The following is a 26,517-nucleotide window of genomic DNA, read 5'->3' as shown; positions in this document are numbered from 1 at the left end:
TACTAGTGTAGCTGAGCAGATTTCTGAATCCAACCCTTTCTTTTGCACTTTTACTGAAGAGGAAGCCCACTGAACTCAGTCATTTACTTCTGTGCAATTCCACTTGCTTACTACAAGGCAAAGGGCAGGGAGAGAGAACAGTCACTTACTTAAAAGGAAGCCCATTGAACGGAATCATGATTAATTTACTTCTGTGCAATCAAACAGCCTTCACTGGAGGCACGCTCGCCTCTCCTCTGGCTCCTCCCTCTTATTTATATCATTCTTTCTCTGGAGGCACGCCAGTTCCTGTCTTTCCCTCTTCCTGGCTCGCCGCAGGATTCCCTTTCGTTCCCCACCTCCCAATAAGCAGTTCCCTTGTTTTGTCACCCCAAAAGATCTCCTCACGCACCCCACTCCCCATCTTCTTCTTCTTTTTTAATCCCCCCCTCCCCGGTTATTGCTTGTAAAAAACTGGAAAGATACAAGCCAAAGTTAGATTTTTGTTTTGGAACAGCGCTGCTCCCTGCTGGTGGATGTGTGCAAGGCAGCCGTGAAGTTACAAAAGCAATTTTCATGTCACCCACCCACCCCACAGCTCCTTTGGCCCAAATGGAGCAGCAGCAGCAGCAGATAAACATGTTTCAAGGAGAATATGGACAGTCCTGCCTTGAAAACATGTTGCAATGGGCAGAAAATATGAATGGCTACCAGCCTACAATAAAGCTTTGAATAACATTTTATTCTCGGTTTTAAACCATTGCACTATTTTGTCATACTTTGCAATGCTTTACCCGTTGCAAATCTCGTAGTCTGGAAAACACCTGGGGGAGGCAGTGAGATTTTGTTGCACTTTCTAGAGTGTAGAGGCATTCAAACTTCTTACCTTCAGTGAATACAGGAAGTCCTCAGGCTCACAGCAGAACAGGTGCCTGAAAACTGTGTCTTAAGTCAAAAATAGCGTAACTTGGAACCTATTTTCCCATAAGAAACAATGCTATCAATGGGGGTTTGGTTCCTAAACAATGGGCCAGAATCCCATCTCCCTCCCCCACTGCTGTCAAAGCTGGTGGTATGTTGCAGACGTGAAGCAGGGAACTAGATGGTGGAGAATGAGAAGTTGCCTCCTTTTGCCACCCACTTCCTTCCCGGTCCCTTCCTGACTTCTTTTCACTTTTCCATGGAAGGAAGAGAGGCCACGGGGTAGCTCACTGCCAACTCCTCTTCCTGGGCAACACTTAGAAAAGGAACCAAGGAGGGTGGGCAAGAAGGGGCGTATGAGCTGAGAACAGGCTGTGCAGTCTCTCTCTTGCCATCACACATGGCAGCTAAGCTTGGAGGAGGAGCAGGAGCAGGAGCAGGAGCAGGAATGGTGAAGGTGGTGGGAGGAGCCTCTTGGGTGGGCAAGTAAGCCAATCGGTCTGCAGCCTCAGAAGTTGCCCTTTCCTCCTCCTCCTCCTCCTCCACACACCAGCAGCCATCTAGTGGGGCCTCCCCTCCCACGAGGAGCGTTGTAAGGTTGAAACAAAGTGGCAGTTTACATACTTCTTAAATGTCTTAATCTGGAGCTTCTTAAATCAAGGACGGCCTGTACTTTCTGTGGTAACTTGTCTGCTAAGGACCTCCTAGGTTTTGCAGATAGGCTTGCCCATTTCCTTTGTTAGCCCTGGTCCTGGGCTTTCTGACAGCAGTGTGGCACACAGAGCTGAGCAGGCGAAGCTTTCCCTGCCTTGACTATAATGGTAGAGAAAGGTTTGCTTCTTTAATTTCTGTGGGTCAGGCTGCTGTTAACAAGCACAAGAGCAGGCCAGTAGAGAAACTTGCATTAGGCATGTGCGAACGCATTCGACATTGAACCTGTTCGGTTCGACTGTTGGGATCGAACTGAACCATCCCCTGTTTGGTCCGACCCTGGACCAAATATCCCCGACTGTTCGGTGGTGGTGGTTTTTGCGGATTTATTTAATTTTATTTATTTATTTATTTAAACTTGCCTCCTTTGGAGGAGTTGTTGGAAGCGGCGGTGTGTGTGTGTGTGTGTGTGTGTCCGCAGATGTTCCTCCCCCCCCTCGCTGACCTCCCTTTATGCCACCACCAGCTGTTCAAAATGGCCTCCAAAATGTCTCTGTATCCCCTGCTAACTGGGCAAAGAGGCACCTTTTTAAAGTAGTGGTTCTCTTTCTTTAGTAGGGGGAGAGCAACTGGCCCTATCCAGCCCCAGCACAACATCCCTCCAGTGGCTGTTGCTGGTACTATAGGTTTCTTTTTAGATTGGGAGCCCTTTTGGACAGGGAGCCATTTTTTATTTATTTTCATTTATGTGAACTGCTTTGGGAACTTTTGTTGAAAAGCAGTATATAAATATCCATTGTTGTTGTTGTTGTTGTTAACAACAACAGTATGCATCATGTCAGCCAGTAGGTGTCCTTACATATATGGATAATTATATGAAAATAAGAAAATAAAATAAAATAGGCCTTCCTTACTGGAGCCAGGGCCTCTGTGGTGGCCTTTCCACCCCTTCCTCTTTCGCAAGATAATGCTGAAGGCTTCTGTGGTTTTCCTTCTTCATGTTATTGACACAGCTTCCCTTTCGCATGAAAGGAAACGGCCCCACTCTGCCTTTGAGAGACGTGGTAGAGGGTTTCTATCTCTTACGCTGAACTACTGGCTCCTCACCCCCCATGAAGTCCGTTCTTGCCTTAATTTTGACCTTGGCTGCTCTGGCTGCTGTGAAAGGAAACACTGAAGATGGTAAGCAGCACGTCCTTTCCCCTCCAAGTGGCTTCGCAGCAAAGCTTTTGAGACAAAACAATTGGTTAATTTGCTGCAAGAGCTTAATTGATACGAGTCAGGACTGTGGTTGCTAGTCTCTCGGTTGGTCACTGTAGCGCCATGCCTTTAACGGCAGCTTAATGTGGAGAATGAACAAGAAGGAGAATTGTGTGGTTTGTTAAACCCTGGCTCATTGAAGTCAAGCTCAACAAACACGGGTGTTTGGGAACTTCACTGGCTTATTAAGAGGGTTCTCTCCAGCTCCTTGGCAGGACTTTTTAACATCGGTCTGCAGCAGGGTTATGCCTTGGCCAAAGGAAGATAGGGATGGAGTTGGGAGACTGGGCCATCCTTAAGGGGGCAGTGCACAGTTAATTCACTGTGGCTGAACACAACACAATGGCTGCATTCGCACATAACGCGGAACCACGGGTTCAATGGACCCACGTACCCCTTTCCACCCACCCCGCTCTCCTGTCTGCATTTGTACATAATGCAGAGGAGGGGGAACTGGCTGTGCGGGCTTCCTTCTTGCATGAAGGACAGCCCACACAGTCAATCACAGCTGGAGAGAGGGAGAAGCTTCCTTCCTCAACTCTGGTTTCAGACAGCCCAGCGTGCAGTTCCACATTCAGACATACTGCAGGCAGCTGTTAACTTCGGGTAGGAGCGGCAAAACTCACTACAACCCAAGGGTTCAAATTGGAGTTTGGAGAGCAAAACCTCAGGTTGCTCTCCATGCGGGTCCAGAGTTTTACACATTTGGACATATAGGTTTGGCAGCCTCTGGCCCATTCAACTTTGGTTTCCTATTATGTGTGAATGGGTCCAATATTTATGTCCATGCTTCTCCTGCCGAGTTCTACACCTCAGGCTATGGTTAATGGCACAAGAGCAGGCCAATTCAGGACTGATTTTTGTGGTTAACAGACAACCCTGGTCAGGACTCCAGACCTCTAACCTGAAGTTTCTTTGACACAACACAACACAGTGCACAGCCCCAGGATATCTGAAAGGAACTATTTTGACAAAATGGAAAATGAGACTTCTTTCTGATGCATTAGTTTTCTATATGGAGCCAGAGTACATTTTTAAACAATGCTTCCTTCTCTCGATACAAATGTAGTGCAGTGCCATGAGGGGGCTACTAGGTCAAAAGCTAGCAACCCTCTGTTGCCATGGCTCCCCAGCCTTTCAAATCTCCATTGCTTGTTTTCTCTATGTGGTGTTTTAATCCCAGCCAAACTGTCAAGTTTAACTTTCCTCACATAAAATCTGTGTGAATATTCTGACAGTTGGAACCTTATCTGACCAGTTGGAATGTTTGTGCATATTTCATACCTGCACTCCGTGGCCACAAATGCAACAGAATATCATCCCCACCACACAAGGTAATCTGAGGAGGTCCATCTCCAGTTATCACTGGTTCGTCTGGTGGCAACTCAGAGACGGGCCTTCTCTGTAGCTGCTCCTGGGCTGTGGAATGTACTCCCAGCAGAAATCCGTAATCCAAGTTCTTTGCTGACCTTCAAAAGAGCCCTTAAAACCTATCTGTTTGGTCTGGCCTTCCAGAGTTTTAAAATTATTTTGTTTTAACTCTTGTAAGTGCTCAGCCTGATTCTCCAGAGTTCTTAACTGTTTAAATGTTTTAACTGTTAATTAGTTTAATGCTGTTTTTGTAGTTTTGATTTTAATTGTTAATTGATTTTAATTGTTTTTACTTTAATGTAAACTGCCCTGAGCCATTTTTGGAAGGGCGGTATATAAATCGAATGAATGAATGAATGAATGAATGAGGGCAAGCTTATATAAATTGGCTCTTCCAGATAACAAAGAGTCTGGTTTCACTTCTGTAAATTTCTGATATGAAACATTCATTGTTTTAAAAAGATTTAAAGGTCTGTTTTAAAAGGAGTAAAATAACATTTTTAAAGGGCTAGACAAATTCATGGAAGATAGGGCTATCAATGGCTATTCGTCTTGATAGCTGTATATTGCCATCAGGATCAGAGGGGGCATGCTCCTGAACACCAGGTGCTAGGGAACACCAACAGAGGGGGGTGGTTGCCCTCTTTTACCTCCTTGCAGGCTTCCCAGATGCACCTGGATGGCCACTGTATGAAGCAAGATGCTGGGCCTTTGGCCTGATCCAGCAGGGCTGTTTTTTTGTTCTTATTATCTGGATATAAATCAAATACATATTTGTATCTGGTGTGTGTGTGTGTGTGTGGTTTCACATACTGTGTATATAGTTTCAATATATGGCATTCAGTATTTTGATGTATATTTTGACATAAAATTGTATTTAGTGCTAGGCAGTATTTTTAATGGATGAACATTTAATGTTATTTGAGAACATATGACTGTTGGCAACTTGTGATGTTTGCCAAAATCAAAATGATCACATTTCAAAGCTCACATCAAAAATTCAAAATTTGACTTTCAGACTTTTAGGGTTTAAATTTATATTTTGAAAAATCCCAGAAGTGGAGTCACTTCAGATTTTCACAAATGATTTTCACGTGTCACCATCTTGTTATCTCGCTGAGGAATAAGAGGTGTTAGACAATAATTTATCATGGTTATTTCAGTGGTGGAGGTGGGATCAGAGGTCAAGATTCCCTGTGATCTGAAGGGACCCCAGCTGAAATGGTACTGGATTCCTCAGTACCCCATCTGTGCTGGTGTGAAGGGAGAAGTGGAGGCAGTGGCCATTTTCTCAATCGGTGCTAGCCAAGAAGACCTTGTGTTTCAGGAAAGGTTTCAACATCGCGCTACTTGGATGGGGCAACGAGTAAATGGCAGCTCAATCCTCATTCTCAGAGCCTTCAACATGGATGACTCGGGCACTTTCTACTGTTCTGATGGCTCTAAAGATTCATCACGGATCTTGATTACTGTGAAATTTGGTAAGACTATGGGCGGGGAGCAGGAAGTTGCACAACAGTGGCATTGGGGCTTCGGGGCAACAGATTGCCTTCTATTTACTCTCTCTAGATCGTCCCAAGCTTGTGACGATCTCTAAACTGTGCAGGCGTGCCTTGCACTTTGTTAAAGACGCTGGCCTGAATGGACGCAGCCAGTGTCCCTCCGGTCTCTCTGCCACCGGGGGAAGTGGGGAGAAGGACTGCTTCGCTCCTCTCCCACCGCAGCCACCCCTCAGCCATTGTAAGAAGTTTTAAAAAGTGGAGGTTGGTGGGGTGGGCCCCGCAAAGAAGGTCTGGGGGGGCCTCGTGCGGGAGGGGGGGCTCGCGCATGGTGGGGCCCTCGCAGCTGGGGAGTCCAGGCAGCCCGAGAGCCCAAATTATCTTGGTGCGCCCCAGCTCCCCCTTGCTGTGACATATTACATAGGAAGCTGACTTCTACAGAGTCAGGCCATTGGTCCATCTAGCTCAGTACTGTCTACACTGACTGGCAGCGGCTTCTCCAAGGTTACAGGCAGGAGTCTCTCTCTCAGCCCTACCTTGGAGATGACAGGGAGGGATCATTGTGGAATATATGGCAGCTGGGCTGTCTCCCCCCTGCCCCACCACCTCCCACTCAGCATGCTGGTTGCTGCCACGCACTCATGTGGGTGTGCAAGCGGTGGAGCCCTCTGCGGGCTTGGATCATGTGAGGAGAAGGAAGGTCGGCTCCTGCCTTCCCCTCAGCCCTCCCCAGTCACAGCCTTGTTGGTCATGTGAATGATCTTAATGGGTTTTCCTGTAGCAATACAGTAAGACATTGCTGTTAGGGTCAACAGCTGTGAGGGTTAACAGAGCAGAAGGTTCCAAGTTCCCTACCTGGCAGCATCTCCAAGATAGGGCTGAGAGAGAGTCCTGCCTGCAACCTTGGAGAAGCCGCTGCCAGTCTGTGTAGACAGTACTGAGCTAGATGGACCGATGGTCTGACTCAGTATATGGCAGCTCCCTATGTTCCTAAAGCAGTGGTTTTCAAGCTTGAGTTGTCAGATGTTGTTGGGCTACAACTCCCATCATCGCCAGCCATATGACTGGGGTTTGTGGGAGTTACAGTCCAACAATATCTGGTAACCCAACCCCACAGTAAGACTCCGATGCTTCATTAGATAGTACAGGGCACTTTCCAGATTACATGCTACAACAGTGTCACTACGTGTCCATTAAGTGTGCTTCGATATTTCCTGTGTTTCAACATTGCAGTCCCTGCGCTGTTAGCAAGTTCACATTTCTGATGCCTTATTTCGAGTTTTGTGATAAAGTAAAGCTTTGCTGTCGAGTCGGTGTCAACTCCTGGAGACCACAGAGCCATGTGATTTTCTTAGGTAGAATACAAGAGGGGTTTATCATTGCCTCATCCCGTGCAGTATGAGATGATGCCTTTCAGCATCTTTCTAGATCGCTGCTGCCCGATATAGGTGTTTCCGGGATTCAAACCGGCAACCTCTTGCTCTCTAGGCAAGTTACTTCCCCGCTGCACCATTAGGTGGCTAGGATACAGTGCTACAATGCTGCAAAAAAGAAAAAGAAAAAAGCTGTATTTTCCCATTGTAGGAGGTTTACACATGCTAGGAAAGACTGCTCCCCCTGCTGGTGGCTTTGCGCAACACTCTTTATTTACGTTTTCAGTTCAATCCTGCTAAGTCGAAGCATTTTACTGCTGTTGCGGCCTGTAAACTGGAAAGCACCCAGGAGCAGGACAACATGTGGCATCTTTGCTGGTGTATGCATTTGTGTTTTTTGCATGTGCATGATTGTATGAGTATGATTGTATTTTTGTCTGTGTGTATTGTATACACAGACAAATACAGTGGTCCCTCGACTTACGAACTACTCGACATCCGAAGTTTTCGACTTACGAACGACAAAAATGACCGGAAGTCATTGCCAGTTTAGATGCGGCTTCCTCGACTTACGAATTTTTAGATGCGGTTTCCTCGACTTACGAATGTTTCCAGACCTCCGTGGGTGCGCTTTTCGACTTACGAAAATTTCGACCTACGAACGTGCGTTTGGAACGGATTAACTTCGTAAGTCGAGGGACCACTGTATTTGTCTGTGTGCTTGTCTTGTGTGTGTATGATTGCATTTTTGTCTGCATGTATTTTTGTCTGCGTATGTGTGCACATGTTTATTTTGCTGTGTGTATTGTCTGTTTGTTGTATGCATTCATTTGTATGTTTGTTTTCTGTGCAGGTGTGTGTATTTTTGTGTTGCATGTTATGCATTTAACAGACATGTCATGTGACCAGTATTGATGTTGCATGCATGCATTTTTGTGTTTGTATGGTGTGCATGTTTGTGTGATATGCGTTTGTGTGTTGTGCTTGTGTGTTGTGCATTCATGCATTGGTATCTTTGTGTTGCATTTTTGCATGTTTTGGAACATTTGTGTTGTGTGTGTGCGTTTATGCATGTTGCATATGTGTGTAGCATGTGTTTGTGTGCATGTTGCATGTTTGCACGCATTTGTGTCATGTGATGAGTTGTGCATTTTCATGTGTTGTGTGTGTCCGTCCATTTGTGTTGTGCATGTGTGTTTGCATTGCATGTGTGTTTGTGCTTTTGTGTTTCATGCATTTGTGGTGCATGTGTTTGTGTGTTGCATGCTTATGTGTTTGCACGGCATGTCTGTGTATCTATTGGTGCTGTGTGCATGTGTAGTGCGTATGTGTGCTTGCTTTTCTGTGTATGTGTGCTTCTGTCTGTGTGTTTCTGTGTGAGTGTGAGTGTGTGTGCATTTTCAAAATCATTTCATACAACCCCCAAACCACAACTGGTCCCATAGCCCCCCTGCCCCCCACTGTGTTGCTAACAACCTACCTAGCTTTTACTACCTGTCTATTTCATGTTTCTCCTTCCTGCCTTGGCAATAGACTCTACTAGCTGGCTTCCAAGGCTGATGTCAGAGGACTGGCAGATGTGTTTCAGCATTCTAGCTTCATTGTCAAACCAGCCATGTGCTCTGTATTACTTTGCCAGCACTTGCTAGCCATAGGCTTTAATGGGGCCGGAAAACCTTAATATGTTTTTGTTGTTGCTGCCTGAAACTTTATCAGACCACTAAAAGGCACTCTTCCTAGACAAGCCTATGTCTAGGAATTAGACTTTTAATTAGACTTATAGAAGTTATCATTGTTTTACATTGTTGTAATGCTTTAATATTTTAACTTTGTTTTTAATTTGTGTTTTATTGTAAACTGCCGCCTAATGGTGCAGTGGGGAAATGCTTGAGTAAGAAGCAGAAGGTTGCTGGTTCGAATCCCCGCTGGTATGTTTCCCAGACTATGGGAAACCTATACTGGGCAGCAGCGATATAGGAAGATGCTGAAAGGCATCATCAGACTGCCCGGGAGGAAGCAATGGTAAACCCCTTCTGTGTTCTACCAAAGGAAACCACAGGGCTCTGTGGTCTCCAGGAGTCGACACCAACTCGACGGCACACTTTACCTTTATTTTATTGTAAACTGCCCAGAGATGTGAGTTTGTAGCACAAATGTGCTATATCCTATATAATAAAAGGCTAAGTGAGTGGCCGTGGCTTTGGAATGTTGGGGATCTGCGTCCCTGCCTCCCTGGGCTGTTCTGGGCCTGCGCGAAGCGCAGGCCCAGAAGAGCCCAAGGGACACAGGACCTCAGACACCAGTGTCCCACAGCCACGGGCGGCCATTAGCCGGTGTGTGGCGGCGGGGGAAAGTGGCCGAGGCGGCGGCAGAGCCGCCACCTCGGCCATGAGCTGCAGCACGGCGAGAGGAGGCTGAGACAACCAGAAGCGGCCGCCCTGGAAAAGGCGAGGGCAATGGCGGCGGGGGAAGACCGAGACGGGGGACAGGGAAGCTGGGCGAGGTGGCGGCGAAGCCGCCAACGAGGCCCCCGCCCGCTCACAGCCGCCGCCGCCTGCTCACCCGCCCTCCCAGCTGCCCAAAATCACCTTCCCCGCTCCCCCCCCCAAAAAGATTAAGGGCCAAAATGGCCCATGAGAAGGTCGCCGCTCCCGCCTATCGCCCTCCCAGCTGTCGAAGACCACCTTACCCGCTCCAGCCCGAGGGAAAAGAGAGGAGCTCACGAGCAGAGCTCCTCTCTGTGCTAAATCACTGCTCAAACTGCCGCTATGGACGCAAAGGACGCCTATTGCGTCCATTGCGACAGTATGGGCAGCAGCTTAACACAGAGAATAGCTCTGTTTCCGAGTTCCTCTCTTCTCCTTCGGGCTGGAGCGGGTAAGGTGGGCTCCGGCAGCTGGGTGCGCGGGAGGGCGATAGGCGGGGGCGGCCACCTTCTCATGGGCCATTTTGGCCGTTATTCATCCACCCCCCCCCAAAAAAAGTATAAGCAAAATAAGGAAGAACAAAAACAGAGACAACAACAAAACAAAAAACAAAAAGAGAGAGGGGACAAGGGGGGGAAAAAGAGACAGAAAGAGAGAGAGAGAGACAGAAAAGACGGGATAGAAAGCTAGCGCCCGTTATCATAACGGGCTTAAAAATACTAGTAAATAAATAAAATAAACAAAATTGACAGAGTACATCAGTCATTTTCATCAAAATTTGAAAGAAATAGGTGATATACCTGGATATACTGGTTTGATTGTTTTTAATGTTGTTTTAGAGCACTGTTTTTTTTTTAAAAAAAAATATTATTGTTGTGTTTTAAATTTCTGGTTTTGTTTTTAACAAATGTTTTAATGTTGTTTTTATCTGTTGTAAACAGCCCAGAGATGTACATTTTGGGCGGTATTAAAATACGTACAATCAATCAATCAGTCAATCAAATTTGAACAAAAGGGGGTCAATTTTCAGCACTTTTAAGAACTTTCTGTAGCTGTGCTAATATTTATCCCATCTCCTTGAAATTAAGCACATTTTTGTAGACCTCATGAAGTAGATCACATATGCCAAGTTTAGCTCAACAGCTGTCATATTTATAAGCCATAGAATTGTGAGACTTATAATGGAGGAACCTTTTTTTATTTTTTTATTTTATTTTTTTTGCTGTTTGCTTTAACTAAAGGGGCAGTCATGGAATCTGGCATCCCTAGAGAGGGGAGTCTGTGGGATTCTCTGGTAGCTGGGAGACAAGAGCTGGATTCTCTAGTACCAAAATAGGATGGACAGAAAATGAGCCTTGGGAGGAACTGCGATTGACTCCACATACAGTATATCACCTTTTATCAGCTTTGACCTAACCTGGACAGATATAGCTTGGCCACAGTTACTCATGCTCTGGTAACCTCTCGCTTAGATTACTACAATGTTTTGTGCATGGGGCTGCCTTTGAAAACAGTCTGGAAACAGCAGCTGGTACAAAATAGGGCTACAAGATTACTAACTGGGACTGGACGTTTTGAGTATATTATACCAATGCTTTGTTAGCTGAAATGGCTCCCAGTCCATTTCCAGCCCAGTTCAAAGTGCTGGTTTTAACCTTTAAAGCCCCAAATGGCTTGCGACTGGGTTACCTGAGAGAGCGCCTTGCCCCATATGTCCCGACTTGGACTTTAAGATCTTCTTCGGAGGCCCTTCTCTAACTGCCCCTGTCAAAAGAGGCGAGGCAGGTGGCTACTAGGGTGAGGGCCTTTTTGGTGGTTGTACCCCATTTATAGCCACCTAATGGCACAGCGGGGAAATGACTTGACTAACAAGCCAGAGGTTGCTGGTTCAAATCCCTGCTGGTATGTTTCCCAGACATACTATGGGAAACTCCTATAAGATGCTGAAAGGCATCATCTCATACTGCGCTGGAGATGGTAATGGTAAACCCCTCCTGTATTCTACCAAAGACAACCACAGGGCTCTGTGGCCGCCAGGAGTCAACACAGACTCAGTGGCACAATTTACCTTTGCCCCATTTATAGAATAAACTCCCCAGTGAGGTTTGCCTGGCTTCATCACTTTGTTCTTTTAGACCAGTAAAGGCCTTTTTGTTCACTTAGGCCTTTTAAATTTTGATTTTTAAACTTGATTTTTAAAACAAGTTTTTAAAAAGTTTTAAAATTGCTTTGCATGCCCCCCCCCACCCCGCTTTGGTCTGTGATTTAATGTGTTTGTGTGTTTTTAGTTCATGTCTTAATGCTGTGTTGCACGCTGCCTAGACAACAATTTGTTATGGGGCAGCTAACAAATAAAGATGTTTTTTAATTATTACTATCTAAGGTAATTCTTTTGTATTATTATTTCTGACAGGTTCTTGGAAGAATTTCACTGTCCAATTTCATAATGAAAGCCATCATCAGCGGTTGTCAGTAACCTTTTCCTGTGTGCTTTGTAAAGAGAATAAAAATACCACCTGGACATTGAATGGCAAGGATGCTGGACACGCAGATATCCAGAAGAGAAGGAATGGCATAACTATAAAATCCCTTTCCAGCCGATTTTATGGTCTCTGGAAGTGTAGTAGTCAGGCTTGCCCTGGACAATTTCATAGCTACTGTTTGGAAAACACTCGAAGCATGTCAAGGAAGGAAGGGCACAAAGAGATCACAAGGACACCTAACACAACATCATCAGGTATGTGTGGGGGTGGGTGGGTGGGGGTTATGGAGTTCTTGTGTATATCCCATAGGTATTGGCTCAATTCATACCTGCATGTACATCACATGATTTATTATCACTTGATTATTTAACCCTCGACTGGAAGCTGAATGTGTGAACGGACTAAATTTAAAAGGACTGTGTGGTGTAGTAGACTTTGCCCAGAGAGATCCATATTCAAATCCCCACTCAACTATGGAGCTGTTTGAGCGACCTTCCTTGACCTAGTCAATCACTCAGCCTAATTTACACCACCTCACAGAGTTGTGAGGATAGAATGGGGAAAGTTAACTCACATCCATATATGCCACTTTATATATGCTCCATGGAGGTAAGGCGAGATACATATGTAATTGATTGATGGATTAAAAAACTTCTATCCCACTTTATATTCCAAAGGGAATCCAAAACAGCTAACAGCACTATCCATCTATCCAAACAGCATAAAACAATAAAAGTGATGAGAAACTCCATCCCAAAACACATACCAAACAACCAAAGGAGGGAGAAACAAGGATAGCAACCTAACTAAAACCAGCTCATATTCAGAAAAGCAGAGGAAAGTTTTAAATTGGTTTACAAATCAATAAAATAATAATAATAATCATAATAATACTTCCAACTACAACTTCCGACTACAAACAGACAAACATCTGCCACAAATACACCAGATATAACTGTAGTAGAGAAGAAAGAAAAACAAGTTAAAATAATCGACATACCAGGGGATAGCAGAATAGAAGAAAAAGAAATAGGAAAAAAATCACAAAATACAAAGATCTACAAACTGAAATTGAAAGGCTGTGGCAGAAAAAGACCAAAATAATCCCAGTGGTAACTGGCACCCTGGGTGCAGTTCCAAAAGACCTTGAAGAGCACCTCAACACCATAGGGGCCACAGAAATCACCACCAGCCAATTACAAAAAGCATCTTTACTGGGAACAGCCTATATTCTGTGACGATATCTCTAACAGCAACAACATTGACCATACAATTCAGCCATCCCAGGTCCTTGGGAAGGACTCGATGTCTGGATAAAACAAACCAGTCAATAACACCTGTCTGACTGTGTAAATAAATAATAATCCCCCAGTGAGGCACTACCTTGGCGTGGTTGTGGAGCTTGCGTGCTCTGAGGAAGGTGAGAACTATGCCAGAGGTCCAACCATACCAGACAGGTCTCATCAGAGGAGCCAGACAAAGAGTGCCTCTCCCATTAACAATATGGTGAGATGTAACTTTAATAAATCAATACCAGATCGGTCGTTGCCCGGGTCAACAAGGACTGCGCCAGGTGCTGGAGTCCCTGGACATCTGGTGGCAAATAGGCTACAGGACTCAGGATCTTCAGCTGAGCAACCAGGGTGGGAGACTGCAGGGTTACTGGAAGAAACGTTGCTTAACCGGAAAAAAAATATGAAAAATGTCAACAGGGAAATAATGATTTGCTATTACAAGTCTAGTCCAACTAGAAGAGGTTATTTTAAAATAACGTACCAGATTTGGAAAGAGAAGCATCCAGATACAGAAATAACAGAACAAAGGCTAGCAGACCAGAGAAGATTCATAATAAGAAATAAAGTATTCACAGAAGTTGAGCTGGTAGAAATGCAAAGAGCAGTTCTCAAGATATGGAAGAAGAATTACCACCAACTGAAGAAGTTGCTCAGGCGCAGGTGGAGGAAGTATTGGAAATAGAGGATACCACTGTTGCCGAACTGTTTCAAAATCAAAACCAGGCAGCCTCCCCTTTGCCTTCACCTCAAAAACCTGAATGTTGTTTAACAGAAAAGCAAAAAGAACTAAAGCAAAAATTTGCAAGAAACAAACCAACTAATGTACATTGCAGCATCAATAACAACACAAGAGCTCGGAAAGAAGATCAGTGGACCTGTAAAAAAAGAAAGTAGTACATCACCTAAATGGAAGATTAGATTAGAAAATAAAATCGCCAGGCTTAGATCAGATGCTAGTAAATTGAAAGATATGGAACACAAGAAGCTGAAGAATGAAAACACCAAACAGTATCTGATCCAAAAATACCATCTAGATTCAAGGAAAATTAGAGAAATCCTGGAAATAATAAAGCAGCAAATAACAGCAGTGTCAAAGAAGATTAGCATATACGAAGCCAGAATTACACAACACAGGCAGAACCTCCAATTCTAGTCAAATCAGAAACGTTTCTACCAAAGCATAGAAGGAGAAACTACAAGAAACATAGAAATACCAAATAAAGAAGAAACAGTGCAATTCTGGGGGAAATTATGGGACAATCCAATAGATAATAATAAGAAAGCAGGCTAGGTAAAAGAGGTCGAAAAATGTAACCAACAAATGCAAAATCTAATAATAACACCAGAATTAATAAGTGAAAGAGCAAAGAAAATTAAAAATTGGACTGCTCCAAGTGACAATGAACTGCATGGCTTTTGGCTTAAACACCTAACAAGCCTTCATAAACAACTATCAAAACAGTTCAATCACGTTTTGCAAGGAGGTGATATTGAACAATGGCTAACAACTGGGAAAACTCATCTCATAATGAAAGACCCAGCAAAAGGTGCAGTTCCAAGTCATTATAGACCGATAACCTGCCTGCCCACCATGTTCAAATTATTTACTGGAATAATAGCAGATGAAATGATGCAACACTTATTAACTAATAAGCAGCTTCCAGAAAGGAAGCCTCCATACACAAGCCAACAGAAAGGCAATTGCCCGAACACCAGAGGCACAAAAGACCAGCTACTGATTGACAAAATGATCTTAGAAAATTGCAAGAGAAGAAAAACAAATCTGTGTAGCATGGATTGACTACAAGAAGGCCTTCGACTCATTGCTTCATACATGGAAACTAAAATGTTTAGAAACAAATGGTGTCAGCAAAAACATTCAGATATTTATTTAAAAAGCCATGAGCATGTGGAATACACACAGTTAACAATCAATGGCGAGACACTTGGACAGGTTAGCATTAGAAGAGGTATTTTCCAAGGGGACTCACTATCCCCTCTGTTGTTTGTAATCCCCATGACTCCATTTTCACAAATACTAAACAAAACAGGCTTCGGATACCAAACATCTAAAACATCCAGTAAAATCAGCCATCTCCTGTACATGGACGATTTGAAGTTGTATGGAAAGTCCCAGTCAGAAATCGAATCACTGCTAAACACTGTCCGTATATTCAGTAGCGATATAGCAATGGAGTTTGGACTAGACAAGTGTGCTGCATTAAAAGTGAACAGAGGAAAAATCACAAAACCAGAAGGAACAGAACTGCCCAATGGAAGCAACATCAAGAACCTGGAAGAGAAAGAACATTACAAATACTTGGGCATTCTTCAGGCTGATAACATCGCACACATTGAAGTTAAAAGAAAAATTGGAAGTGAATACATCAGGAGAGTCAGCAAAACCCAAAAGTCCAAACTCAATGGCAGGAACACCATACAAGCCATAAACACCTGGGCTATACCTGTTATCAGATACAGTGCAGGAATAATAGACTGGACCCAGGCAGAGCTAGAGACGCTAGATCGTAAGACCAGGAAAATCATGACCATCAATTATGCTCTGCACCCCCGCAGTGATGTCGATAGGCTATACCTCCCTTGCAGCTCAGGTGGAAGAGGAATGCTGCAAGTCCATCAAACAGTAGAAAAGAGGCCTTGAAGAATATATCAAGGACAGTGAAGAAGATGCACTTAAAATGGTCAGTAATGAGAAACTATTCAACACCAATGAAACAAAGCAGGCCTACAAGAAAGAACAAGTCAAGAACCAAGCAGAAAAATGGAAAAGAAGCCACTGCATGGTCAATATTTGCACTATATAAGTGGAAAATCAAACATCACCAAGACCTGGCAATGGCTTAAGAATGGCAACTTGAAGAAAGAAACAGAGGGTTTAATATTGGCTGCACAAGAACAGGCACTAAGAACAAATGCAATAAGAGCCAAAGTCGAAAAATCCACAACAAACAGCAAGTGTCATCTTTGTAAAGAAGCAGATGAAACAGTGGACCACCTAATCAGCTGTTGTAAAAAGATCGCACAGACTGACTACAAACAAAGGCATGACAAAGTAGCAGGGATGATACACTGGAACATCTGCAAAAAATACAAACTACTTGTAGCCCAAAATTGGTGGAACCATAAAATTGAAAAAATGGTAGAAAATGAAGATGTAAAAATATTATGGGACTTCCGACTACAAACAGACAAACATCTGCCACACAATACACCAGATATAACTGTAGTCGAGAAGAAAGAAAAACCAGTTAAAATAATCGACATAGCAATACCAGGGGATAGCAGAATAGAAGAAAAAGAAATAGAAAATATCACCAAATACAAAGATCTACAAATTGAAATTGAAAGGCTGTGGCAGAAGAAGACCAAAATAATCCCAGTAGTAATTGGAGCCCTAGTTGCCATTCCAAAAGACCTTGAAGAGCACCTCAACACCATAGGGGCCACAGAAATCACCATCAGCCAATTACAAAAAGCAACTTTACTGGGAACAGCCTATATTCTGCAATGATATCTATAATAATAACAGCAACAACATTGATAATAAAATTCAGCCATCCCAGGTCCTTGGGAAGGACTTGATGTCTGGATAAAAGAAACCAGTCAATAACACCTGTCTGACAGTGTAAAAATAAATAAATAAATTAACAGGTCTTGTCTAAGAGGTGATGATATGGAAGATCTATAACTGCTGTTTAATCTGTGATGGCTGTTTACATGTGCAAGACACCACTGGATGCCGCACTCATCAAGTGATGAACATGCGTGTGTGTGAACCAGAAAATACAGAAACACCCACAGGTTCTTGTTTATGCTTCCAGTTCCAAAAAATAACAAAAAGAGACCATCTTTGTGAATGGCCACAGCCAATGATTCTTTTAAAGACTTCATTGCAGACAGGAATACAACATGTGAATCTATCCCAGCATGGAGATGCAGTATGGGAATAGCTGCACCTCTTACTTTTCCAGCAATTATGCAGCTTTTAAAGGTGCAGTAGACTTTTCAGAAAAGAGGTGTCAAGCCTAGTTCCATTTAGCAGACACTTCTTCAGGGCTTGTGACTGCTGCAATGGAGACATTTTTACCCCACCGCACACATTTAGCCCAAAGTTATGTTTCTGATCTCAGCAAAGAAGAAGTATGTGAGGGACCCCTTTTCAAAAAGCTGCAGCCAGTGTGGCCAAATGGAAAAGAGGGCATGGCTCCTGTGTCTTTGACAGATGTACAGATAGGCATTTCAGCAGGTGCAGCTTGTCATGCTGGAGGAAGAAAAGCTGCACCTGTTGAAATTCCCTCTTCTGTGAATGTGTTAAAGACACAGGGCCCGGTCCATTTTTCCATCTGGCCACTCTAAATCTGTTGCTCTCACTTGGCTCATCCCCCAAATGTTTGTCTTTCTAATTTGGCTATAAAGTTTTTGTTTCCTTTCTCTTTGTGATAGCTGGAAATACAGTTCACCCACATACGATCGGGGCCTGTGTTGCTGTTCTTCTCGGCTTCCTCTTGCTGGGTGCTGTCGTTTTCATCATCTGCAGGAGGCGTCGATCACGTCGCACCAGGTACTGAGCTGGAGGATTTCCTTTTGGCATAAGGATACTGGGCACGGGGCTATTAAATGATGTGTACGTGTGTATGCAGTAATCTTAAATTGGCTGGATTCTATATGTCTCTGCTTCAGCCATGAAGGTTAATGGGGTGGTCACGGGCAAGTCACTGCTTCTTCTTACTGTAACCTACCTCACAGGATTGTTGTGAAGTAAAAATGAAGATCTGAGGGTCACATTCGATGTGACAGTAGCAGTTCTGTACAGAACTGCCTCGGTCATGTAGAAAGAGAAGCAGAAGTGACTCTTCATGAGGCAACAGTGAGGACTCAGGCAGTGAATGTGCCATGAGTGCGGCCATATTGTTTTGTGGCAGGCATCTTCCCCACCTGCCGGCTGCCCCTGCTATCTCAACTGCTGCTCCCCTTGTCTCTGGGATTCTCCCCCCCCCCGTTGGCCTCACCCCCTCGTATCTCCCCAACATTTGGTGCATTCAGTTTTTACAAATGGTGCTTTGTGCAAGTGCTGCTCAAAAGTGGCACCCAAGGAGCTTGTTTGGGGGCTGCCTTAAGTATGGGCCAGTTGTTTGTCTCAAATAATCTTAATGTGGTGTGTGGGTGTTGCAGCGGGGGAGCCTTGCTGAACGAGGGTGTGGTGGGCACGTGTGAAGAGCTTTTTGCTTCTGCTAGATAGGGAGAATGAATGGAACGAGGTCTCTTCAGTTGACTGCACATTTCTGTGTAACATGGTGGAGACATAAATAGTCCTCCTCTACAGTCATCGTCATCAGGCTGCAGCAGAGGATGAGGCAAGCAGCAAGTACCCTCCATCGGCCTGAGGAGGACCAGTTGCAGGGGAGTAACAGCAGGAGAAAGGGCATGCCCTCAACTCCTGCCTGTAGGCTTCCAGAGGCATCTGGTGGGCCACTGTGTGAAACAGGATGCTGGACTAGATGGGCCATGGGCCTGATCCAGCACGGCTATTCTTATGTTCTTATGACTGTCATCTGCACCCCCCAACCCCCAATTAACTTAAAAAAAAATAAAAATAAAGATTGTGAACCCTTTTGGGACAGAATTATCATTTCTAAATAAAGCTCTGAGCCTTTCAGGCATATAAATGTAACAAACATTTGGGAGTGGTTGCTGCTATAGGCCAGCCAGGGAGCATTCAACTAGCAGCCACTTTGCCTGCTAGTCTCTCCTTGCCTCGCTCTCTCCCACATCCAGCCCATCTGCTTCACAGCCTCCATTTCGTGACAAGTTTGGTGTGGGGCAGAGAGAGCTGATGCTGGAGCAGTGGCAGTGGCGAGGAGAGGCCAGCGGGTAAAGCTGCTGCTGGATGCCTGCTGTTTGGCCAGCCTACAACGGCAAGAAGCAGTGGGACACCAAGGGAAGTGAGGTGGGCCAGGGGGAAGAGGGATGAGGCCAGTGCCAGAGCAGGACAGCATGTTGCTTGCCTAAAAGTAAATGGCACCAAGCTGGCTCTGAAGAGAAGGGTGAGGCATCAACTTTTAACAGAAGGAGGCATTTGCAGGTGAATGGAACCTTCCTCCTTCTACAGCTTACCTCCCTCCACTTTACTACTTAAGCACTCTTTTGCTAGTCAAGGTTACAGTATCAACCTCAGTTGATGGCAGGCAAGCCTCCCAATCCCAGCTAGCCCCATGGGGCCGGCACGCGGAGCACAGAGGAGGCATCCCAGAGCCCACGCCTGCTGCAGGGCAGGGAGGCAGGTGCGGGGCCTGCCAGCACAAGGGGCTGGGGTGATCGCCCTGGTCGCCCCATCCTAAGGACTTGTTGGGGGTAATTACTTATATAGCAGAGTATTTCAGGAGCTAACTCACTCCCATTGCAGCAGAAATTAACTGAGTCTCCGGGGCAACAGCTTGTAAATAAAAAGCATGGAGATTCATGTAAGGTTAAACTAATCTACTTTATTCCGAGGCCCATGATGATAGGAAAGACCTATGTCTAACCACTGGCTACGTGGTGGTCAAAGAGAGACAAATAGAAGTATGGGGCTCAAGAGAGAGATTGCTAGAAGCATTCTGGGAAGGAAGAGGAGGAGGAGGAGGAGGAAGTCACTCTCAGGAAGTTCCTGAATACATTCTATCAATAGAGGGGTCATAGAGACAGAGAAGGAGACCCTAACTATCTATCTCTACTCCCAAAGCTCCTAGTGGTCATTAGGGTTACTGGGGCAAAAGGTCGATATCATCTGGAGCTGGATCTCCAACAGGACAGTCCTGAGTTGAGGGGAAAGGCACTTGAGGAGAGACTGTGGGGAGGTTAGGCAAAGGAAGGAAAGGTTAATTGATCTTCTCCCTTGTGCTGTTAGAATAAAATTCCCATCTCCCCCCCTCCCTTTTTTGGTGCTCTTTTGTGATTAAAGACTAGAACTATTGTCTTGCTATCTATCTTGACCTTGAAATGTTCAGTGGAGTGGTACAAAATGTCACAAACTAGCAATTTGCATTGTATAGGAAAGCATGACACCCCATTATATCAAAGCTCATTGATATGAGTTATATGTGATAAAATAGATTATATAGGATATATGGAATTATGGTATAGGCCTCAAAAACAACCCCCCCCCCCTAAAAAAAAAACCTGTAAAGGTGCATTTCAAGCGACAACTTCTATAGATCTCTTTAGATAAAATCTAAAGACTTTGAGGCTATTCCCACGATCAGCCGAAATCGGGCTAGGGGATCCTAGCCCGATTTCAGATGATTGTGGGAGCCACCGGGCTCACAGCCGAGCCCGGTTGCCTCCCAGCAGTTAACCTGCCTAAGTACCCCTCCCCTTAAACCGGGTTTGCAGAGTGAGCGCTCCGCAAACCCGGTTTTTCTGATTGTGGCTTAGCCCACTCTCCCCACTTCCCTTCCCAAACTGGGTCTCACTGATAGTGAGACCTGGCTCTATCCTTTTCTGCTGAACGGGGCCCTGGTGCCTTTGATGAGCAGTATTACAAGCAGGAATGGAACCGGCACAGCTTTCCCAATCTGTGTGGCTATCCTGGGAAAAGCACAGAATTTCCCAAGAGATCTGCTAGGGGTGGGGAAGTGGCAACCCTTCATGAGGACCGCCTTAAACCAGCATGGGCTGTAGCCCAGTTAAGGCATGGACTGCAGTGACTGATGGAAGTGCTAACAAATGGCAGACCATTCCCAACATTAGCACCAACTGGGCATAGCCTCACTTTGCTGCTATCTAAACTGCTGTTGTGCACTGTTCCCTCTAATAGGGATTCCCAGATGTTGTTCACTACAACTCCCAGCATCCCCAGCGGCAATGGCCTTTGGCTGGGGATTCTGGGAGTTGTAGTCAACAACATCTGGGAATTCCTGTTATTATTATTATTTATTGCTTGTTTACACAGTCAGACAGGTGTTATTGACTGGTTTGTTTTATCCAGACATCGAGTCCTTCCCAAGGACCTGGGATGCCAGAATTTTATTGTCAGTTGTTATAGATATCGTCGCAGAATATAGGCTGTTCCCAGTAAAGCTGCTTTTTGTAATTGGCTGATGGTGATTTCTGTGGCCCCTATGGTGTTGAGGTGCTCTTCAAGGTCTTTTGGAACTGCACCCAGGGCGCCAATTACCACTGGGATTATTTTGGTCTTCTTCTGCCACAGCCTTTCAATTTCAATTTGTAGATCTTTGTATTTGGTGATTTTTTCTATTTCTTTTTCTTCTATTCTGCTATCCCCTGGTATTGCTATGTCGATTATTTTGACTTGTTCTTCTTTCTTCTCGACTACAGTGATATCTGGTGTATTGTGTGGCAGATGTTTGTCTGTTTGTAGTCGGAAGTCCCATAATATTTTTACATCTTCATTTTCTACCATTTTTTCAATTTTATGGTCCCACCAATGTTTGGCTACAGGTAGCTTGTATTTTTTGCAGATGTTCCAGTGTATCATCCCTGCTACTTTGTCATGCCTTTGTTTGTAGTCAGTCTGTGCGATCTTCTTACAACAGCTGATTAGGTGGTCCACTGTTTCATCAGCTTCTTTACAAAGGCAACACTTGCTGTTTGTTGTGGATTTTTTGACTTTGGCTCTGATTGCATTTGTTCTTAGTGCCTGTTCTTGCGCAGCCAGTATTAAACCCTCTGTTTCTTTCTTCAAGTTGCCATTCTTAAGCCATTGCCTGGTCTTGGTGATGTTTGATTTTCCACCTATATTGTGCAAATATTGACCATGCAGGGGCTTATTTCTCCATTTTTCTGCTCGGTTCTTGACTTGTTCTTTCTTGTAGGCCTGTTTTGTTTCATTGGTGTTGAATAGTTTCTCGTTCTTGACCATTTTAAGAGCATCTTCTTCACTGTCCTTGATATATTCTTCAAGGCCTCTTTTCTCCTCCTCTACTGGACTTGCAGCATTCCTCTTCCACCTGAGCTGCAAGGGAGGTATAGCCTATCGACATCACTGCGGGGGTGCAGAGCATGATTGATGGTCATGATTTTCCTGGTCTTACGATCTAGCGTCTCTAGCTCTGCCTGGGTCCAGTCTATTATTCCTGCAGTGTATCTGATAACAGGTATAGCCCAGGTGTTTATGGCTTGTATGATGTTCCCGCCATTGAGTTTGGACTGAGGATTTTTCTGACTCTCCTGATGTATTCACTTCCAATTTTTCTTTTAACTTCAGTGTGTGCGATGTTATCAGCCTGGAGAATGCCCAAGTATTTGTAAGGTTCTTTCTCTTCCAGGTTCTTGATCTTGCTTCCATTGGGCAGTTCTATTCCTTCTTGCTTCCATTGGGCAGTTCTATTCCTAAGAGCCCCTGGTGGCACAGTGGTAAAACTGCCGCCCTCTAACCAGAAGGTTACAAGTTCGATCCTGACCAGGGGCTCAAGGTTGACTCAGCCTTCCATCCTTCCGAGGTCGGTAAAATGAGTACCCAGAATGTTGGGGGCAATATGCTAAATCATTGTAAACCACTTAGAGAGCTCCGGCTATAAAGCGGTATATAAATGTAAGTGCTATTGCTATTGCTATTGCTATTCTGTTTTTCTTATTTTCCCTCTGTTCATTATTAATGCAGCACACTTGTCTAGTCCAAACTCCATTGCTATATCGCTACTGAATATACGGACAGTGTTTAGCAGTGATTTGATTTCTGACTGGGACTTTCCATACAACTTCAGATCGTCCATGTACAGCTGATGGTTGATTTTACTTGATGTTTTAGATGTTTGGTATCCGAGGCCTGTTTTGTTTAGTATTTGTGAAAGTGGGGTCATGGCGATTACAAACAATAGAGGGGATAGATGATGATGATGATGATGATGATGATGATGAATTCGATTTCTATACTGCCCTTCAAAAAATGGCTCAGGGCAGTTTACACAGAGAAATAATAAATGAAGATGGCTCCCTGTCCCCAAAGGGCTCACATTCTAAAAAAAAACACCACACCACAAGATAGACACCAGCAACAGTTACTGGAGGTACTGTGCTGGGGGTGGATAGGGCCAGTTACTCTCCCCCTGCTCAATAAAGAGAATCACCATGGTAAAAGGTGCCTCTTTGCCCAGTTAGCAGGGGAACACTGCTGCTGCGCCTCTTTAATGCCTATTCAAGTGCATAATTGTTCTTCTCTTGTCTGAAGACACCCTCTGAAAAGCAGATTTACAGAAGGTGTTTCTCTGTCATCTTTTAAATCCCCAGTGCGACAACAAGGGAACCAGCTACAGATGGGAGCAAGCAGCCAACTGGTGAGTATTTAAGGTAGGGCTGTTATTCTTTGGCCCTCCAGCTGTTGTAGGCTACCATCATTCCTGGCCACAGTGGCCAGTGGTCAGGGATGATGGGATTTGTAGTCCAACATTTGCAGGAAGGCCAGAGTTGTTGTATCCCCCAAGTCTTCCGGCATTTCTCCAATGATCTTGAGCTCTCCAGTACCTTTCTGCACTATTTGGCCCAGGGCCATGGTGAAAAGAAAGCCGAATCAGCAAGAGTATATACATTGTTTGTGCTCATCTTCATTTTGATAATATCCCAAATGTAAGCTTAAATTAAAAACAAAAAGACAAAACTTGTTTTATATGCTATACTCTTGAGGCTGAGTAGCTAATTAACATTTTAATTTCACTCCGCTCCATTTGCAAATTCTTATCTAGGCATCTCTTGCTTAGTTTTGCGGCAAATGAGCTCAGAAGGTTTTGCATCTTAATTAACATGCAAATAAGATGAAGATTATTTGTAAGAAGTTCTACAGTTCAGGTTCTGCCAGATTTGTATTAATTAGCCTGTGGAGAAGCTGAACTGAACTATCCAACAAAGGCTTTTTTGTGGATCTAGCAAGACCAACTTCTAGGCGTTATTTTGAAGGCCAATAGCATTGTTTGAGAAACCTCAGTTAAAGTGAAACTGAGCTCAACAACGGACAACTCAGGAGGTCAGACTGCAAAGCAGGAGGGAAGATCAGCCTTCAAACTATCTCCCAGTCAGAGTAAGAGACTTCCAAGTCAGACTTGGTAAGATAGTGAGATACAAACTCTTTTCATCTGTCGAATAGGGGTTAGCAACTGGCAGCAGCCTCGCCCAGCCCACTGAAGGATTCCATTTGTTCTGAGTTGCAAACTCAAGAGGCAAGGAGATATAGGAAGCTGCCATATACCGAGTCAGACCATTGGTCTATCTAGCTCAGTACTGGCTTCACAGACTGGCAGCGGTATGCTGGATGGAGAAACAGCAATGGTCATGGGACATTCCCAGCCAGTCAGCTTCTAGCACCTCCTCAAGCTATTTCCTGACCAAAGCTGTATGGAGTTTAACACAAAACCTGAACATACCTTTTGTTTTACATCTCCCATCCTCTCTTTTGATCCCAGTAGTAGAAGGATCCCCGAACAGAAGAGACACAGAGGATCCTGGGCTTGATGATCATAGCTCTATAGAGGTAAGAGTTCCTAGTGTCACTGAGGATAAACTCAGCCTGCTTATATTTGTTATCACGTCCCACCCAATTATTGAACCAAGGAGACCCAGCATGTTGTGATTACTGAGCATTATTGGAGTTAATTTAATTTACTTATCTTTCTGGGGCCGAACTAGACAACATGATGGAGATCTGTTGCTGGATCTCCTGGATTTTTTATTTTATTTATTTATTTAAAATATAAATGTATTTAAATTGTGGCCAAAAGCAGTCACGGGTGGGCATATCTGGATCACAGCACTGGGGAAAGGGGTTTAACCATTTCCCCAGCACCATTTCTCTAGTGAATATCATCCTCCCCAAAACTGTTCTTTGCCCAGTTTTGAAGAATGTAGGTGTACACAGACTGTGAATCTAGATCCTGTTAATCTGGATCTCCCCACCTCTTTAGTGGCTATTGGCCAAAATGTAAAGAGATGTACAGTTTGTCAGTAGCCAACATCAGTCCTGGGTTAAAACTCCACCTTTAACTGTGTTAATTGCTCTTTCCTCACATTAGGCAGAGCAGTGATAGCCCAAGACCTTGTCATGCCGGAGGCCGGGAGAATGTACTGCCTCTCCCCAAAGTGTGTGAAATGTGCCATCCAACCCCCTGCCCCCCAAATATCTATTTAGATATCTGCGGTGCTCAAAGTACACTGTGTGAGATTTCCCCTTCCTTATCTAGGATCCTGCTGATGCCTTCCCTTCCACTCCCATCCTGTCAAGTATGTGTCTCTCGCTCTCTTCCAGTCTCCTTCCACCAGTGCCAGCCCAGTGGATCCTTCCCCCCCCCCCACTCATTCTCCCAACTCTGTTCACCTATCCTCATCTAGTCTTGGCCTCCTATCTTTCCTTTTATGCTCCCCTACCTGCTGTGCCTTCCATTTCTCCTTGGTGTGAACCACTGCTGCTCGTGCTCTTTTCTACTTCCACCCTGGCTTTTGAAAAGCCAGGCCAGGCCAGGGAATGGAAGAAGGAAATGTTTTGAGCCAGAGGGTACATTGCTGGCCTAGAGCGTCTCTGTGGAGAGGCTCTAGGCCAGCACTTTTGTGGTCTCACTACCCTTCCTTCTGGCCTCTGCCTTCCCTGGCCTCTGGCTTTTCATAGAGTGGGACAGGATGGAGAGGGGGGTGGTGGCAGCTAGCATGCTGCCAGGAGAAGTTTTGAGGGTCAGTGGACGTGGTGCCAGGTTGGCAAAGGCAGGTAAATTGCTTCCCGTGCCAATCTGCCATCTGAGGGATTGCCTCAGTGTGCCTCATGAGCAGACTGCCCCTAAGGCAGTGCCTTTGTCTGAAGAGATTGAGAACACTTGATTATTTGGCGGGGAGGTGAGGAAGCCTCAAATAATTCTTCCCCCAATCACTTGTTTGTGTCTTGTTTTTAATCATCCAGGGAGCAGAAGGAATGCAGTACTCCACTCTGGAATTCAAGAAGAGTGGAGAGCACTCATTCAGTGAAGCGCCTGCCGTCATATATGCTGAAATACCCACAAGCAAATGATCCAGATGAAGACTGGCTAATTTGATTTGTTCAAGAGGCTGACATACATCTCACGGACAGAATGCAAAAACAATTCCTCCTAAGAACTAATGGATTACTACAAATGGTTTAATTGCTTGGGAATTGGAGTAAACCCCATATTCCATCAATCGCTCAAATGTTAGTTTGTGAGTGGTATCTAGCAGGAAGAGTTACACCAATGAGTTTTATTGGAGTCAGTAAAGGCAGACAGGAGGGAGATGGGTTTGAAAGGAAA

General features: G+C 44.7%; 1 protein-coding gene across 2 annotated transcripts in view; it reads left to right on the top strand.

The window, feature by feature from the left end:
- Positions 1-26,513, top strand: part of LOC128347322 (uncharacterized) — a 52,824-nt gene extending 26,311 nt beyond the window's left edge. Inside the window, exons 1-8 of one of the 2 annotated variants that reach the window (XM_053301787.1) lie at positions 1,464-1,497; positions 2,584-2,733; positions 5,346-5,663; positions 11,894-12,217; positions 17,723-17,840; positions 23,507-23,553; positions 24,673-24,740; positions 26,154-26,513. In XM_053301787.1, the coding sequence (XP_053157762.1) occupies positions 2,664-2,733; positions 5,346-5,663; positions 11,894-12,217; positions 17,723-17,840; positions 23,507-23,553; positions 24,673-24,740; positions 26,154-26,261 (1,053 nt within the window). In that variant the 5' untranslated portion in view covers positions 1,464-1,497; positions 2,584-2,663 and the 3' untranslated portion in view covers positions 26,262-26,513. Of the gene's footprint in view, positions 1-1,463; positions 1,498-2,583; positions 2,734-5,345; positions 5,664-11,893; positions 12,218-17,722; positions 17,841-23,506; positions 23,554-24,672; positions 24,741-26,153 lie in introns of those variants that run through there. The other variant, XM_053301788.1, reaches the window with a different exon arrangement.
- The last annotated feature ends 4 nt before the right edge of the window (positions 26,514-26,517 follow it).

The sequence above is a fragment of the Hemicordylus capensis genome, chromosome 2, assembly GCF_027244095.1.
Source record: "Hemicordylus capensis ecotype Gifberg chromosome 2, rHemCap1.1.pri, whole genome shotgun sequence".
Lineage (NCBI taxonomy): Eukaryota > Metazoa > Chordata > Lepidosauria > Squamata > Cordylidae > Hemicordylus > Hemicordylus capensis.
The sequence above is the reverse complement of the archived record's forward strand: the minus strand, read 5'-3'. Positions and strand labels throughout refer to the sequence as shown.